Consider the following 17489-nt stretch of genomic DNA (forward strand, 5'->3'; position numbering starts at 1 on the left):
CCGACAGTGGGTCACTTCATCCCGATTTTGATCCACTTTCCGAACTCCAATTTTTATGAAATTTATACCCAATGTTCTACACTCATAGGGGTTTCCAAAATGGTAACATGCATCCCCATCAGAGCCGATTGACCTCTGAAATAATTCACCGAAGTTGGGACTTCGACACAATTTTTCTGTAGTGCCGGAAAAATTTGTCGAAATCCGATTCTTCCTCTTTTAACACCCTCTACAACTGTCATCTACCCTTTCTATAGCATAAATTATTTAAAATACTGGGTAGGGACAGGTATTTACCTTTATCTTCTTGTGAAACTTGGGTCCTTGCATAGAGGAGAAGGAGACCTACGTTTTTTCCTTCAGCTGGAAGTGCAACCGGGATCCCTTTCCTCCTCGAATCCCCTTCCTCTTCTTCTTTCTTCTTCTTCTTCTTCTCTTTTTCTTTTTTTTTTCTTTCCTCTCTGTTTCACGCCTGAGACTCCCCCTCTCTGTCTCTCGGTTTCATTCCAAAAGCCACAGTAAACCCCCCTTTAAATCACATCAAAGCACTATTCACCCTTTATTTAATATTATTAAATTTCCATTTTGCCCTTGCCACTTCGATATATCTGCAATTATGCCATTATCTTTTGATTCCTTTCCATTTTGCCCCTAACACTTCAACGCATCTACTATTATGCCATTAACTTTTGATTCCTTCCAATTTTACCCCTTATATCAGTTTTAAAGGACTATTCTATTCCCTTTTTATATAAAAAAAAATTTGGGGTTATTACATCCTCCCCCCTTATATAAAATTCGTCCTCGAATTTAAAAGGGTAAATTATCTGATTACTCAAAGAGGTGAGGGTATTTGCTCTTCATACTTTGCTCCGACTCGCAAGTGCATTCTTCAACATTGTGCCGGTGCCATTGGACCTTTACCATACATATTTCCTTATTTCTTAGCTTCTTGATCTGAATATCAAGAATAGCTACAGGAAGCTCTTTATAAGAAAGGTCTCCCTCTACTGTAACTTCCTGCACTGACAGCACATGGGATAGATTTGGCACATACTTCCGGAGTATAGATACATGAAATACTGAATGCACATGATTGAGGTTTGGAGGCAGTGCTAATCTGTAAGATACAGTGCCAACCTTATCTAATATCTCAAAGGGACCAATGTATCTAGGACTAAGCTTGCCTCTCTTTCCAAACCTCATTATTCCTTTCATAGGAGAGATCTTTAGGAACACATGATTTCCCGTGCCAAACTGCACATCTCTCCTTCTGACATCTGCGTAGCTCTTCTGCCTACTAAACACTGTCCTCAACCTTTCTTATATCACTAACACCTTTTCTGATCAGTGCATCTACCACAACATTAGCTTTTCTCGGATGTGAGTAGAGCAGCAATACTACCAGAAGTTTTTCAACTCGGTGTATCTACCTCAACATTAGCTTTTTTCGGAGAGTAGTGTATAGACATGGCATGATTTTTATCAATTCCAATCATCTTTCCTGTCTCATATTGAGTAGCTTCTAGGTAAGAAGGTATTTTAAACTCTTATGATCAGTATACACCTTACAAGATTCATTAATACAGGGTCGAAGATATTTGTTCTGCATTGTTACCTTGTCCAATCCTTGATAACCAATACATAACCTCAAACTTCCATCTTCCTTCTTTACAAACAATAGTAGAGTTCCCTAAGATGACACACTAAGTCGAATGAAGCCTTTATCAAGCGATTTTTTTGCAACTTTCCCTTTAATTCTTTTATTTCAGTTGGAGCCATTCTATAGGGGGTTTTTGAAGATTGGTATGGTATTGGGAATCAAATCAATTGCAAATTCAATCTCTCTCTCTGGTGGCTGCTACGCTTTTAATCTTGCTCTTTTAAAAAGGGAAATTAAACGTAGGATACCCCAAGTATAGGGTGTAGCAAAGTAATATTCTCGGTGAGTCCGAGATCGAATCCACAGGGATTTGACAGTGAACAAAAACTAAAGGCTAAATAATATTCGGATTGACAAAATATAACTAAGGCATCAGGATTCAGCCTAGCACTTCATCATGCTTTTCTTAAAATCATCTATTATCTCAGTTAAATAGATTTAGTTTTATGGGCAGCATTACAGTAATTCTATTTTAAACTACAGGGATTTCTAAGCATCTGTTATACCCGGGGAAAATAACAAATCAAAGAAAATATATAAGTTTGAAATAATTTCTATAAATTTTCTGCACCATAAATTAAATCAAAAACATTAAAATCCCATTGATGATTAAATGAAATACATGAAGAAAATGCTAGGCTTTTCCTTAGCCTTAGCTAAAAGATATTTAGCTATCCATATAAGATGCAAGCAATTTTATAAAAAGGATTAGTATAGAGTAAATAAAATAAACATAAATCCCTTTTTTTTTTCTTTCTCCTCTTAAGAAAACAGGGTGCTCTGTTTTCTTTCTTTGAGTTTTCTCCTCCCGTTGCTTCTCCTCCTTCTCTTGTTCGGCTGAGAAGGTAGATCGGAAGAGGGAGCTTCCTGGTTCCCTTGGCCTCTAGCTGTCCTCTTCTCCTCTCTCCCGTCGGCTGCCTAGATTGGAAGAGAAGATGCTCCGGATGGCTTCCCCTTAGATCCGTCGGCTGCTAACCTCTCTTCTTCCGTCAGCTCTTCTCCTCTTCTTCTGTCGGCTGGTTCTGCCTCCACCGGATGGCTCCTCCGGATGGCTCCTCCGTTACTAATGCAAGATCAATCCCCTTTTATAGACACCTTTACTAGATGGAGAAGCTGGAACGCTGCTGGGACGACCCGAATGGATGGGGAGCGTTGAACATGGAAGCGACACAGGCAGATGGCTTGCGGACGGATTGGTTTTGAATGCTTGGGACTCTTCGGCGTTGGGAGGTTGATCATTGAAGAAGTTTGAGCTGCAGTCATTGATGTTGGATTTGTGGATGAGCTGAGAAGAAACGGGGGAGACGGAAGGACTCTGATGAATGCTGGGACGTTGCAGAAGTTTGGGAAGCTCCAGATGTTGACGTTGGGAAGTTAAGAAGACTCATGGAAAAGAAGTGGAGAACTCGGCTTGGGATTCTTCTCCTCCCGATGGCTGCTGGCCTCCTCCTCTTCCGTCGCACGCTGCACGCTTGGATGAAGTTGAATCGACTTTGGGAGATCGTAAAAGCTGGAATGCAAACGGTTTGGCTTCTTCCCTTTGCTGCCGTTGATGTTTTGAGTATAGATGAATGATGGGAAGAAAGGAATGCAGCTGAATATTCTTGAAACAGGGGAATCCGAAACCATGAATGAGATGTGGCTTGAATTGAAGAGCCGGTTTGACTTAGGTCCCTTGGGTTTGATTTAGGTCCCATGGAGGAGATACCATGATGCTTGGAAAGCCACATGGACGGTTCTGATGATGCTAAGAAGCTCCACGATGCGGGCATTTGTGCTAGCTGAAACATGTGGTTACAGTGATATGGATTGCATGCGGATGACGGGCGACGTGAGGCTCAGATGAGATGCTAAGAATTTGTTGAGCTCGAACTACCGGGCATTGGGCTAAAATCCAGCATTATAGGATCTTTTGAATTACATGCACTCAGACACAGATAAAGCATTAATTAATTAATTTTATTAATAAAGATCAGCTATAATATTAATTATGATAGTATGAAAATTATACTTTTGTACTCTCATCACACCCCCCAACTAACTTATTGCTAGTCTCTAGCAATTTAGTGTGAAAATGATAAAATGAGGGTGCAAAAGTATTGTTTATTTTATCAATATGCATGAATTAAAATAAATACTCACTTTCGTAGAGCATTACGATTGCACTTAGCACGTGCAACAAGCCGTTAAACCCCTAGGTTATCCTAGTGGACGAGTGTTGTCTCGTGAGGGTTTGCAGTGATGTTACCCACAAATATCGTTTTTAAGTTATAAGATACATAGCAACCCTTAAGGCAAATGTAAATGTGACGTCTCAGAATACCTATACCTCCACCACAATTGGGTACCCTTTGAGTTCTAGGTGCACTACTCAAATTCACAAGTGTTAACTACCATTTGTTAGCTCCTGATCCACAAAATTTTCCGAATATCACATATTATTTATCCAAAATGGTTCGCATATAAAAATGAAGCTATCAATCCTAACTAGACATCCCAGGTACACAGAGTTCTAAAACAATGGAGTCAAACCAGTCATCCACACGTCACTTGGTTTAAGTTTAACTAACTTACTCATGTTCAATTTATTTTTATTTTTTTATTTTTTATTTTTATATATATTTTTTTCATATAGTGACTACAACAGTCCAACTCCATTAGGCTCTAGTAAGGTCCATGTAACGAGCTTTGGGTCAATGACTCTTGATCCAGTTGGCTCAAGGCATTAGGTGAAACACCCCTCGGACTTAATTACTCGAACCAGACTACGCCACGAGGCCAGACTAGTCACTTATTTCGGTCATTTTCACCTTTTTACGCGAACACTCGCTGCTTTGTAGGCAAGAGGCCCGGTTACTCAGTGAAGACAAACAGTATTATTTCTCTCTCTCTCTCTCTCTTTTTTTTTAATATATATATATATATACATATGTAACGTGACTGTATTGTGACTATAGGTTAACCAAGGTCAGAACATAAGGCACCCAGGTGATCTAGCCGGGAATTTCAAACTCAATCTTTATGTGAAAACCAAATTATGAACTTTAAGACAAGGACACTCGTACTTCTCTTGCGAATAAGATCAACAAACAAGTAGGTAAAACAAGTGAACTCCTGAGGCCTTCCTATTGTCATTGAATACCTATGTGGGGATCTAGTAATAGGTCTCTGATAAGTCATAATGCGCTCCTTGCCTTAGTAGCTGCACATGTTTATTTGCTTAGAAAATTAAAGTGGTAATTAAATGCAACAAAATATATTTTTGTTATTATTATTACTATTATTATTATTATTTTATTATTTTATTATTATTATTATTATTTTATTTTTTATAGATTTTTTATTTATTTATTTTTTTTATAGATTTTTTTTTAAGAGATGATATGACAATTGGTATGATATATAGAAAAATACAGTAATCTCTCCCCCCCCCAACTTAATTTCAACATTGTCCCCAATGTTGCAACATGAATGCATAAAATATTGGATTAATGATTGTATGAAGGATAATAAGACTAAAGGTGAGAATTTACCTGATAGAATGACTGCATACTGTTGTTGCTCTCCAATTGTCATATGAAAGAAAGAAAAATTATGTACAAACAGAGGATCTCTAGCAGATATAGAGATCAATCCTGATAAACAGGATCTCCCAGATTGGTCGATTCAACCTCTGGGGTAAAGTTGTCCAAAAATAACTTCAAACGTTGGCCATTTACTTTAAAAATATTACCGGTGTTTGGATTCTCTATCTCAACAGTTCCATACGGATAAACAGTTTTAACTATAAATGGACCAGTCCACCTCGATCTTAATTTTCCTGAAAATAAATGAAGTCTTGAATTATACAATAGAACTTTCTGGGAAGGCTCAAATGTTTTTCTCATAATATTTCTATCATGAAATACTTTCATTTTGTTCTTATAAATTCGAGCATTCTCATATGCTTCATTCCGAATTTCCTCTAGTTCATTAAGTTGGAGTTTGCGTAGTGAACTAGCCTTATCCATATCAAAATTAAATCTCTTAATAGCCCAGTAGGCTCTATGCTCCAATTCCACAGGCAAGTGACAAGGTTTGCCAAAAATAAGACGGTACGGAGACATACCAATCGGAGTTTTAAAAGCAGTACGATAAGCCCAAAGTGCATCAGTTAAACGCAAAGACCAGTCTTTGCGATTTGGGTTAACCGTTTTTTCCAGAATATTCTTAATTGATCGATTTGATACTTCAACTTGTCCACTTGTCTGTGGATGATAAGGGGTGGCGACTTTATGGTTGATCCCATATTTTCGCATTAAAGCCTCAAAAGGCTTATTACAGAAGTGTGAACCCCCATCACTGATGATGGCTCGAGGCGTTCCAAATCTGGAAAGAATGTTTTCTTTTAAAAATTTTAAAACAGTTTTGTGGTCATTATGTTTGCAAGGAATTGCCTCAATCCATTTGGAGACATAATCTACAGCTACTAAGATGTACAAATTTCCGAATGAAGGAGGAAATGGGCCCATAAAATCTATTCCCCAACAATCAAATATTTCGATAATTAAAATTGGGTTGAGAGGCATCATATTCCTACGAGTTATCCCACCTAACTTTTGACAACGCTCGCAAGCTTTGCAAAAGTTATGGGAATCTTTAAATAAGGTGGGCCAATAGAAACCGCACTGTAAAATTTTTGCAGTTGTTTTCTTAGCAGAGAAATGACCACCGCAAGCTTCAGAATGACAAAAGAAAATGACACTAATAAATTCGTCATTAGGTACACATCTCCTAATAATTTGGTCTGGGCAGTATTTGAAAAGATAAGGATCATCCCAGAAAAATTTTTTTATTTCAGTCAAAAATTTTCTTTGGTCTTGTTTATTACAATGACTTGGTAGTTCACCTGTGACTAGAAAATTTGCAATGTCTGCAAACCAGGGTGAAGATGTGATCTCAAACAGTTGCTCATCAGGGAAAGTGTCTTTTATGGGTGAATTGTCTAAGGAATCTGGAAGAGTCAGACGGGACAAGTGATCAGCTACTACATTTTCTACCCCCTTTTTATCTCTTATTTCTAGAAAAATTCTTGGAGCAGAAGGATCCACCTAAGCAAACGCGCTTTAGCATCCTTTTTTGAAAGAAGGTACTTAAGGGCAGCATGGTCAGTGTAGATAATGATTTTGGATCCAATCAAGTAAGACCTAAATTTGTCTAGTGCAAATACTACGGCGAGTAGTTCTTTTTCCGTAGTGGTGTAATTCATTTGTGCACTATTTAAAGTCTTACTTGCATAGTAGATAACATAAGGTTTCCTTTCTTTTCTTTGCCCTAGAACTACCCCAACTGCATATTCACTAGCATCACACATAATTTCAAAAGGAAGTGACCAGTCAGGTGGTTGCATGATGGGAGCAGAGGTCAGCAAGCTTTTAAGTTTATCAAAAGCTTTTTGACATTCTTCAGACCACACAAATTGGGTTTCCTTTTGAAGGAGATTACATAAGGGTTTAGATATTGAGCTAAAATCTTTAATGAATCTCCTATAAAATCCTGCATGACCCAAAAATGAGCGTATGTCTTTGATAGTTTTTGGGTTGGGTAAATTAGCAATTAAGTCAATTTTAGCCTTGTCTACTTCAATTCCTTCAGATGAAATGACATGCCCGAGAACAATTCCCCTAGTTACCATGAAATGGCACTTTTCCCAGTTTAAGATTAGATTCTTCTCCTCACACCGAATTAAGACTAGTCTTAAATGGTCCACACAGTTTTCAAAAGAGGAGCCAAAATCCGAAAAATCATCCATGAAAACTTCCAAAAAGCGCTCAACCATGTCGGAGAAAATACTGAGCATGCATCTTTGGAAGGTTGCAGGAGCATTACATAATCCAAAAGGCATTCTCTTGTAAGCAAATGTACCAAAAGGACATGTAAAAGTGGTCTTTTCCTGATCTTTAGGATCAATTGCAATTTGGTTGTAACCTGAATAGCCATCTAGGAAGCAATAATATTTATGACCTGCTAACCTTTCTAAAATTTGATCAATAAAAGGTAGAGGAAAATGATCCTTCCTAGTGACAGAATTAAGTTTCCTATAGTCAATGCATACACGCCAACTAGTGGAGACCCTAGTTGGAACTAATTCATTGTTGGCATTTTTGACTATAGTAACACCAGATTTTTTCGGGACCACTTGGGTTGGACTTACCCATTTACTATCTGAAATTGGGTAGATCATACCCGCATCCAGAAGTTTCAGAACTTCTGCTCTAACCACATCCTTCATGTTTGGGTTTAATCGACGTTGAGGTTGACGAGAAGGTTTGGCATCAGCTTCTAAGTGGATTCTATGAGTGCAAATTGAGGGACTAATTCCCTTGATATCAGCAATTGTCCAGCCTAATGCTCCCTTATGCTTTTTGAGAATTTCTAATAATTTTAGTTCTTGACTTTGTTCGAGTTGGGATGATATGATCACAGGAAAAGTTTCTTCTTGACCAAGGTATGCGTACTTGAGCTCAGATGGCAAAGGCTTTAGCTCAAGTTTAGGTGCTTGAACACTAGATGGTAGAGGACTATTGTTGCGTGTGGGCAATTCTTCAAAACGAGATTTCCACCTATCTGTATCCAACAAAGGAGCTGAATCTAATATAGCACTGATTTCTCTAAAGTTTTGGTTGATATCTGTATTTCCGAAATGAGTTAGGCATGTTTCTAAAGGATCAGAAGAAAGAGATGGGACAAGAGCATCTTCTACAATGGAGTCGATCAGATTAACTCCATGAATTTCATCATTTTCGTTGTCATTATCGGGTTGTTTACAAATGTTAAATATATTGAAATCTATAGTCATATTCCCGAATGACATTTTCATTATTCCATTTCGACAGTTGATCAAAGCATTAGAAGTAGCTAGAAATGGGCGGCGTAGAATGACAGGTATTGGAGTGGTACAGTTCATGACAGGCTGGGTATCTAATACTATGAAGTCGACTGAAAAATAGAATTTATCAACTTGGACAAGTACATCCTCGACTATTCCTCTTGGTATCTTTATAGATCGATCAGCAAGTTGGAGAGTAACCTTGGTGGGTTTTAGTTCACCAAGTCCTAATTGTTCATAAACTGAATAGGGCAGTAAGTTAACACTAGCACCTAAATCCAGAAGGGCTCGTTGTATCCTGAAATTTCCTATGATTCAAGATATGGTAGGACAACCAGGATCTTTATACTTAGGTGGAGTGTTGTGTTTGAGAATAGCACTCACCTGTTCAGTTAGAAAAGCTTTCTTTTGTACGTAAAGCTTTCGCTTTATGGTACAAAGATCTTTTAAAAATTTTGCATAAGATGGAATCTGCTTAATGGCATCTAATAGAGGAATGTTAATCTTCACTTGTTTAAAGATTTCCAGAATTTCTTGATCAGGTACTCCTTTTTTAGCTGCAAGCAAGCGCTGAGGAAATGGAGCAACTATCTTGTGATGCAGTATTGGATCATTTTGTTCATTATCATCTTCATCATTCTTTTCAATAGATTTTTTAGGTTTGTCATCTTTTGTTTGAATTTCTTTGTTAATTATTTTTCCACTCCAAAGGATTGTGACAGACTTTACTTGCTCAAATTTAGGTTGGGATGAACTTGCTTCATGGACCTCATGTTGACCCTTTGGGTTAGATTGAGGTTGGGCTGGAAATGTCCCTCTTTCCCTAACATTAAGTTGAGCCTCAATTCTACCTACAGAATTTTTAAGTTCTTGGAGTGATTGCATTGTATTCTGATTTATTTGAGTCTACCCTTGCATGAAGGTTTGCAAAGTATCTTCAAGGGATTTCCTATGTGGTGGCACATAAGGAGTAGGAACAGAATTTCCTTGAGATTCATTGGCAGTGGGTCCATGTCTCCAGCTAAAGTTAGGATGGTTTCGCCAACTAGGATTATATGTTTCTGGAAATGGTCTTTTATAAGTATTGGTGAAATTTGCTTGATCATGCAACACTTCTTGAAAAGCAGGGATTGTAGGACAATCCTTGGTTACATGTGCATTACTCTCACAAATTCCACATATACTTTCAACAATAGTTTGTGCTTTTCCTATATTGGCTTTGCTTAATTCCATGGCTTCAACCTTCCTAGTCAGATTAGCAATTTTTACATTGACATCATTATCATCTTTAATAAGATATATTCCTTCTTTTGCATTAGGTGCTATTTTTGATTTTTCATTTTTATCTGTTGTATCCCAAGCTTGTGCATTTTCTGCTAAAAGATCAAAATAATCCCAAGCTTCATTTGGTTCCTTACTCATGAATTCACCATTACACATCATTTCTACAAATTGTCTCATATTGGAGGACAAACCATCATAAAAGAAACTAATGACCCTCCAAATTTCATATCCATGATGTGGGCAAGCAAGGAGAAGGTCCTTAAATCTTTCCCAACACTGAAAAAATGTTTCTCCATCTTTTTGTGCAAAGTTCATGATATTTCTTCTAAGTGTGTTTGTTTTATGTGTTGGGAAGAATTTTTTAAAAATTCTCTTGTCATTTCTTGCCAGGTAGCTATGGTCCTAGGCCTTAAGGAGTGTAACCATGACTTAGCTTTTTCCTTTAAAGAAAAAGGAAATAACTTAAGCTTAACTACCTCTTCAGTGACATCATTGAAATGAAGTGTTGAACATACTTCATCAAATTCTTTCAGATGCAAATAGGGACTTTCAGAATCAAGTCCGTGAAACTTTGGAAGTAATTGGATTATTTCTGGTTTCATGTCAAAAGCTCCCGCAGCAGTAGGAATAACCATACAGGATGGGGTACTAGTCCTAGTGGATTGTAGATAATCACGAAGCGTTCTAATAGGTAAGTCATCTTGAAATTCATTATCTCCCTGATTACTACCATTATCTTCCATTTGATTATTTGAATTTTGAACAATTAAATTTTTATCTTTTGATTCAACTCGAAATAATCTATTCGTTTTATCTCTTTGCCACAACCGCATATACTGACCAATTAACCAGTCGACTTTTTTTTTTAATTATTATTATTATTATTTATTTATTCATTTATTTTGTATATATATATATATTTTTAGAGTTTTGGATGAGTATGAATATTACCTAAAGCTATGAATATTGACACCCTGCTACTAAAATTATTCACAATCAAACAGTATCAAAGCATAGCACCCTTATTTCTAATGTTTTCCTAAAAATTTCTAGACAGCTCCTAACTGGTTTGAAGAGTACACTTAAGCCTCCAATCCGGTCTGATAACCTAGTCGACCAGGTAAGCTCCCAGGTAAGTGGAGGGGTCACGATGCGTATAGCAAAGGTCCTACTTAAAAACCACTTTTCTCGAACAGAAACTGTCTCCCTTTAATCACTTAGAGGGACAAAGCTTGCCTAGACATCGACCGGGGTCATAGAGCGAAATTGGTGCAACTTTCAGTGGTCTCCGTCCTATTGAGCTCGATTATCCTTAGGGGCCAACGTCTAGTTGATTTTAATTAGGCTTAGGAAATTTATGCACTTGGATGATTTTTGGGCTAAGGACGAGTGATGAAATCCCGACCTTATCTTGTTAATGGGTTCAGCCCTTAGATTATTTTATGCAAATGCTTTATACTATATGCAACAATCAAGAAGATTTTTAACATTTTATGTCATGACATTAAATTGCATTTGAATAGTTGATCAAGCAAACTAGCTAAATTTTTTTCTTCTTTTTATTTATTTATTATTTTTATTATTTTATTATTTTAATTAATAATAATTTTTTTAATTTTTTAAAACAAGAGTAAAATTCTAATCTAGGAAAAATAGGACTAGTATGAGCAAAACAGGAAAATTAATTTAAATACTCACGGCCGGAGTTCGTTCACTCCGGGAATCCAAAAATGTGATCTTGATCTTCCTCGTTACTGGTCCTGCTTTGTGTCGCCCTTGAATCTGAAAAGATTTGAAATTTCAGCTGTGTTAAAAATAAAGAAAATTGAAGAACTAGAAATAAAGAGTTGAAATTTGCAGCCTTGTTCTCGTTCGCACGTTGCAAATCCCCGGCAACGGCGCCAAAAACTTGCTACGCTTTTAATCTTGCTCTTTTAAAAAGGAAAATTAAACGTAGGATACCCCAAGTATAGGGTGTAGCAAAGTAATATTCTCGGTGAGTCCGAGATCGAATCCACAGGGATTTGACAGTGAACAAAAACTAAAGGCTAAATAATATTCGGATTGACAAAATATAACTAAGGCATCAGGATTCAGCCTAGCACTTCATCATGCTTTTCTTAAAATCATCTATTATCTCAGTTAAATAGATTTAGTTTTATGGGCAGCATTACAGTAATTCTATTTTAAACTACAGGGATTTCTAAGCATCTGTTATACCCGGGGGAAATAACAAATCAAAGAAAATATATAAGTTTGAAATAATTTCTATAAATTTTCTGCACCATAAATTAAATCAAAAACATTAAAATCCCATTGATGATTAAATGAAATACATGAAGAAAATGCTAGGCTTTTCCTTAGCCTTAGCTAAAAGATATTTAGCTATCCATATGAGATGCAAGCAATTTTATAAAAAGGATTAGTATATAGTAAATAAAATAAACATAAATCCCTTTTTTTTTTCTTTCTCCTCTTAAGAAAACAGGGTGCTCTGTTTTCTTTCTTTGGGTTTTCTCCTCCCGTTGCTTCTCCTCCTTCTCTTGTTCGGCTGAGAAGGTAGATCGGAAGAGGGAGCTTCCTGGTTCCCTTGGCCTCTAGCTGTCCTCTTCTCCTCTCTCCCGTCGGCTGCCTAGATTGGAAGAGAAGATGCTCCGGATGGCTTCCCCTTAGATCCGTCGGCTGCTAACCTCTCTTCTTCCGTCAGCTCTTCTCCTCTTCTTCTGTCGGCTGGTTCTGCCTCCACCGGATGGCTCCTCCGTTACTAATGCAAGATCAATCCCCTTTTATAGACACCTTTACTGGATGGAGAAGCTGGAACGCTGCTGGGATGACCCGAATGGATGGGGAGCGTTGAACATGGAAGCGACACAGGCAGATGGCTTGCGGACGGATTGGTTTTGAATGCTTGGGACTCTTCGGCGTTGGGAGGTTGATCATTGAAGAAGTTTGAGCTGCAGTCATTGATGTTGGATTTGTGGATGAGCTGAGAAGAAACGGGGGAGACGGAAGGACTCTGATGAATGCTGGGACGTTGCAGAAGTTTGGGAAGCTCCAGATGTTGACGTTGGGAAGTTAAGAAGACTCATGGAAAAGAAGTGGAGAACTCGGCTTGGGATTCTTCTCCTCCCGATGGCTGTTGGCCTCCTCCTCTTCCGTCGCACGCTGCACGCTTGGATGAAGTTGAATCGACTTTGGGAGATCGCAAAAGCTGGAATGCAAACGGTTTGGCTTCTTCCCTTTGCTGCCGTTGATGTTTTGAGTATAGATGAATGATGGGAAGAAAGGAATGCAGCTGAATATTCTTGAAACAGGGGAATCCGAAACCATGAATGAGATGTGGCTTGAATTGAAGAGCCGGTTTGACTTAGGTCCCTTGGGTTTGATTTAGGTCCCATGGAGGAGATACCATGATGCTTGGAAAGCCACATGGACGGTTCTGATGATGCTAAGAAGCTCCACGATGCGGGCATTTGTGCTAGCTGAAACATGTGGTTACAGTGATATGGATTGCATACGGATGACGGGCGACGTGAGGCTCAGATGAGACGCTAAGAATTTGTTGAGCTCGAACTACCGGGCATTGGGCTAAAATCCAGCATTATAGGATCTTTTGAATTACATGCACTCAGACACAGATAAAGCATTAATTAATTAATTTTATTAATAAAGATCAGCTATAATATTAATTATGATAGTATGAAAATTATACTTTTGTACTCTCATCAGTGGCAAACCAGGAAGATCTTCTGAAAAAACATCAGGGTGTTCATTCATTACTGGAATATCCTCTAATTTGGTCTCCTTTCAGGTATCCATTACACAGGCTAAATAAGTCTTATACTCCTTTTCTAATGCCTTCCTAGCTTTCAGGGCAGAAATTAATGTTATGATGAATTACATTACACGGGTGCATTGCTTTGAAAGAAGAACCCTGGTTCTTCAGGTATCTAGATTATCACTCTTTTATTGTAGCAGTCAATATGAGTGTGGTACTGAGACCTCCAAGCTATTCCCAAAATGATGTCAAAATCTTGCATGTCAAGTTATATAAGATTTGTCACTAACTCTCCTACCCCTATTTGAATTATGCAATTCTTGCACTAATGTCAACAATTACTGTTTTCTATAGGGGTGTAGGAACACACAATGATTCTTCTAGTTCCTCAAGTATGCAGTGTAGTTATCTAGATAAACTAACTGAAATAAAGGAATGCGTAGTGCCAGAATCGAACAAAATAGAGGGATCAATCAAGCTGACTAGTAATATACCTGTTACCACCCGGTCATTGGCACTAGCATCTTGGTAGGTCAGTGTAAAACTCGAGCATTACCTCTTGGCCTCTGGTCACCAGGTACAGGAGGTCTGAGCTCATTCCTCCTCTTGTATGGGCAATCACGTGCCAGGTGTCCAGTCCGCCCACAACTATAACATGCCCTCGCTCTTCTCATATAGGGCCCACTATGGGATCTGCTAGAGTAAGTGCGGGCTCTGGGATCTGCTATGGTGATATTGATGATTCCACTATGGGATCTGCTAGAGTAATTGCGGACCCTGGGCTTCTCTTGAATTGGAGTGCCCCTGAAATCCCATGGCCTGCCACTCTGACTTCTATCTGATCTGGATCTCATCAGGTCAGCCCTTTCTCTATCAGATCTTTTCAATTCAGCCTCTACTCTCAAGGCTCTGTCCAAAATATCCATATAGCTGGTAATTAACTGTGAAGATGTCCGGGACCTAATCTCATGTCTAAGCCCTTGTTCGAACCGGTTGGCTCTACTCATATCATCCTCCATGAACTGGGGGCAGAATCGACCCAGCTCATCGAACTTATTGACATAATCCAAGACAGTCATATGCTCAGACTGAGTCAGCGATAAAAACTCATTCTGCTTCATTTGCCTAACTGAGTCCGAAAAGTACTTAGCATAAAATACTCTCTTAAAATCCCCCCAGGCCACCCCATTGACCTCATATGCTGTCTCCATAGCAGTCCACCAAGAGTCAGCACTCCCCCTTAGCATGGAGATAGCTAGTTTGACTTTTACCTCCTCGGGAAATTGAAGTAACTCATACATTTTCTCCAGTTCCCGGATCCAGGCCTCAGCTATCATGGGATCGGACCCACCATTAAACATCGGTGGATTCAGCCTACGGAACCTCTCGTAATAGGATTCTATCGGCTGTACAGGTTGGGCAGCTAACTGCATCTGCTGCTGTTGCTCAAGCAGTTGTGCTATTAACTGGTACACTCCTGCTAAATCTGCCTGGGTTGCTATGGAGTGTGGAGTAGTTTGTGAAATTGATTGGCTATCAGGGTCCGGAGAAGGTGCCCTTATTTCTCTTTCATCCTCCATGTTGCTTACGGCTACCTAGCAGTCAAGAATTTATGATGAGTTTACATAAATTATCTCTTAACATAGTAAAATAGCAAAAACCATCAAAGAGATCACATAGTCATATCATAATTAATCTGAGAATCTACAATATTCACCTTCTCTTATTAACACAAATCTTCATTATTGAAAAATCTAGTCTCCCATCACAGTCAATATTTTTTGACCAATTTAAATTGATTCGATCCACTATACTTTCGCTACACAACTCTGATCAATATCCTCCGAATTTATTAATTGACTTTCTGTCAAAATATAAATCTTGATTGTAAACTGAATGATATACAATTTTGTCTCAAGTAGAGCCAAAAAGAACTCTTAAGTCTCATCTCCAAATATATTTTACAGAATTGTATATGACTCATAAAATAACATATAGAAAAACCTTAAGCTCCATAGTATAATCCTATACTTAATCCTGACTCACCCTATTGCTCTGACAGGACTCTTCTTAACCTTTGCTCTGATACCACTTCTTGTCACGACCCCCGCCCCGTTTCCGGCGGGCCGCTGCGACGGTCCTAGGGTGCGGGTAGGCATAAGGCCACCAGCCACCACGTAGAACCCTACTACCTATCAATCATCAATAAATTCTGAAAAATTTTGGCATGATGCATGCACAAAATGATCACCTTTCCTATGGTAACCTGTCAGGATTATCTCATTACATACAACAACACTACCTGTCAGAGCAGCAATCACATAACCTGTCACATAATGAACCTGGACAATATATATCAATACATCATCGCAGGCATATAACTCATCTGTATAAAAATCTGGTTCCCATTCCATCCATGGTCAACCCATATCCACAACAGGATCTATGACTGTAACTACACACTATATATAACAGAAGGTTTATAATACACCAAAAGGGTATAAACCTCTATCTACATTATACTATACTATGGAGCGGCACAGCTAGCAGGCAACCACTAATCCTGCTCCTCTCTATGCAATACCTGCCCTGCAATCAAAAATATCAAACTGGAGAGTGAGTATATAAATACTCAGTGAGTGGAGTAGAGAGTACTATGCACATGAGACAAGATATAATCATGGCTTGAGGTGAAATCTCAAGAGCATATGAGCAGTCGTCAAGAACAGGGTACACATAACTCAACATAAGAAATAAGGAGTAAATCATCACAATCCCAATCAACTCATCTGGAGCATATATAGAATAATCAAATAAGTATGTATGATAACGTGAATATGCTCAATAGGTCATAGTACTGAATCATATAAATCAGGTGTCAATAGGCTGAATCATCAACAAGACAGCTATCGGGAGATGGATTTTACATCCCAGGCGAACCAGCAACAACTCCCTACTGTTACATGCATATGCAGGATAAGACACCATATCGATAATGTAAATGCTAGATAGCTGTTGGGAGGTGGGTTTTACGCCCCAGACGAACCAGCAACAACTCCCCACTGTCACATGCATATGCAGGATAAGACACCATACTGATAATGTAGATGCCGGCCAGTATCCAGAACAGAAATCCATCTCACATCTATATACTAAACGGCACCTCGCGGGAATTCTATATCCGCGGAAAGCCATACTGCACCTCGCGGGGTCTTACTATGCTCGGCGGCAAGCAGAATATAAGTCGTAGGACTGGCCAATCCTACGCCTAGGGCCGTGTCCTCCCTAGGAAGGGACTGGGCTCCGCCCACCCAGAAGGCTACTATGTGCACAAAGGCCGATGTTCAAACCCCATCGACTATAGGTGTCCTGCAGATACTGCCAAGCCATGCATAAATGCCATAATGCACCCTCCAATACTCTACTAAAAAGGAGCATAATTAAGACTACCACTCACTCGACTCCGACCCAATCATAAACTAACATCAGAGTTGGGAGTGAGGGGTCAAGGGTGTGCAATGCAACTCAATATACCACTGAAATGGGCTCTACAAATCTTTGAAATAGAGAAAATGAAATCAATTTACAAAAGAAGTCATTTCACAATTTAGATCTAATTTAATTACTCATAAAGGAGTATAATCAAGGCTACCACTTACAAGTCTTTGAAATAGAGGAAATGAAATCAATTTACAAAAGAAATCATTTCACAATTCAGATCCAATTTAACTACTCATAAAAGAGTATAATCAAGGCTACCACTCACAAGTCTTTGAAATAGAGGAAATGAAATCAATTTACAAAAGAAATCATTTCACAATTCAGATCCAATTTAATTACTCATAAAGGAGTATAATCAAGGCTACCACTTACAAGTCTTTGAAATAGAGAAAATG

The 17489-nt window shown here is 38.5% G+C and overlaps 1 protein-coding gene and 1 non-coding gene across 2 annotated transcripts; one reads left to right on the top strand and one right to left on the bottom strand.

Moving 5' to 3' along the window:
- The first annotated feature begins 10041 nt into the window (after positions 1 to 10041).
- On the top strand, positions 10042 to 10148 carry LOC120105725. Its single transcript, XR_005508042.1, has one exon. It is a non-coding gene; the product is annotated as a small nucleolar RNA R71 (small nucleolar RNA).
- A 3978-nt stretch (positions 10149 to 14126) lies between these two features.
- On the bottom strand, positions 14127 to 15173 carry LOC120105722. Its single transcript, XM_039118437.1, has one exon. It carries the CDS (start codon positions 15171 to 15173, stop codon positions 14127 to 14129), a length of 1047 nt encoding a protein of 348 aa, XP_038974365.1.
- Between the last annotated feature and the right edge of the window lie 2316 nt (positions 15174 to 17489).

Source organism: Phoenix dactylifera, unplaced genomic scaffold (genome assembly GCF_009389715.1).
Source record: "Phoenix dactylifera cultivar Barhee BC4 unplaced genomic scaffold, palm_55x_up_171113_PBpolish2nd_filt_p 000350F, whole genome shotgun sequence".
In the NCBI taxonomy this organism is placed as follows: Eukaryota; Viridiplantae; Streptophyta; class Magnoliopsida; order Arecales; family Arecaceae; genus Phoenix; species Phoenix dactylifera.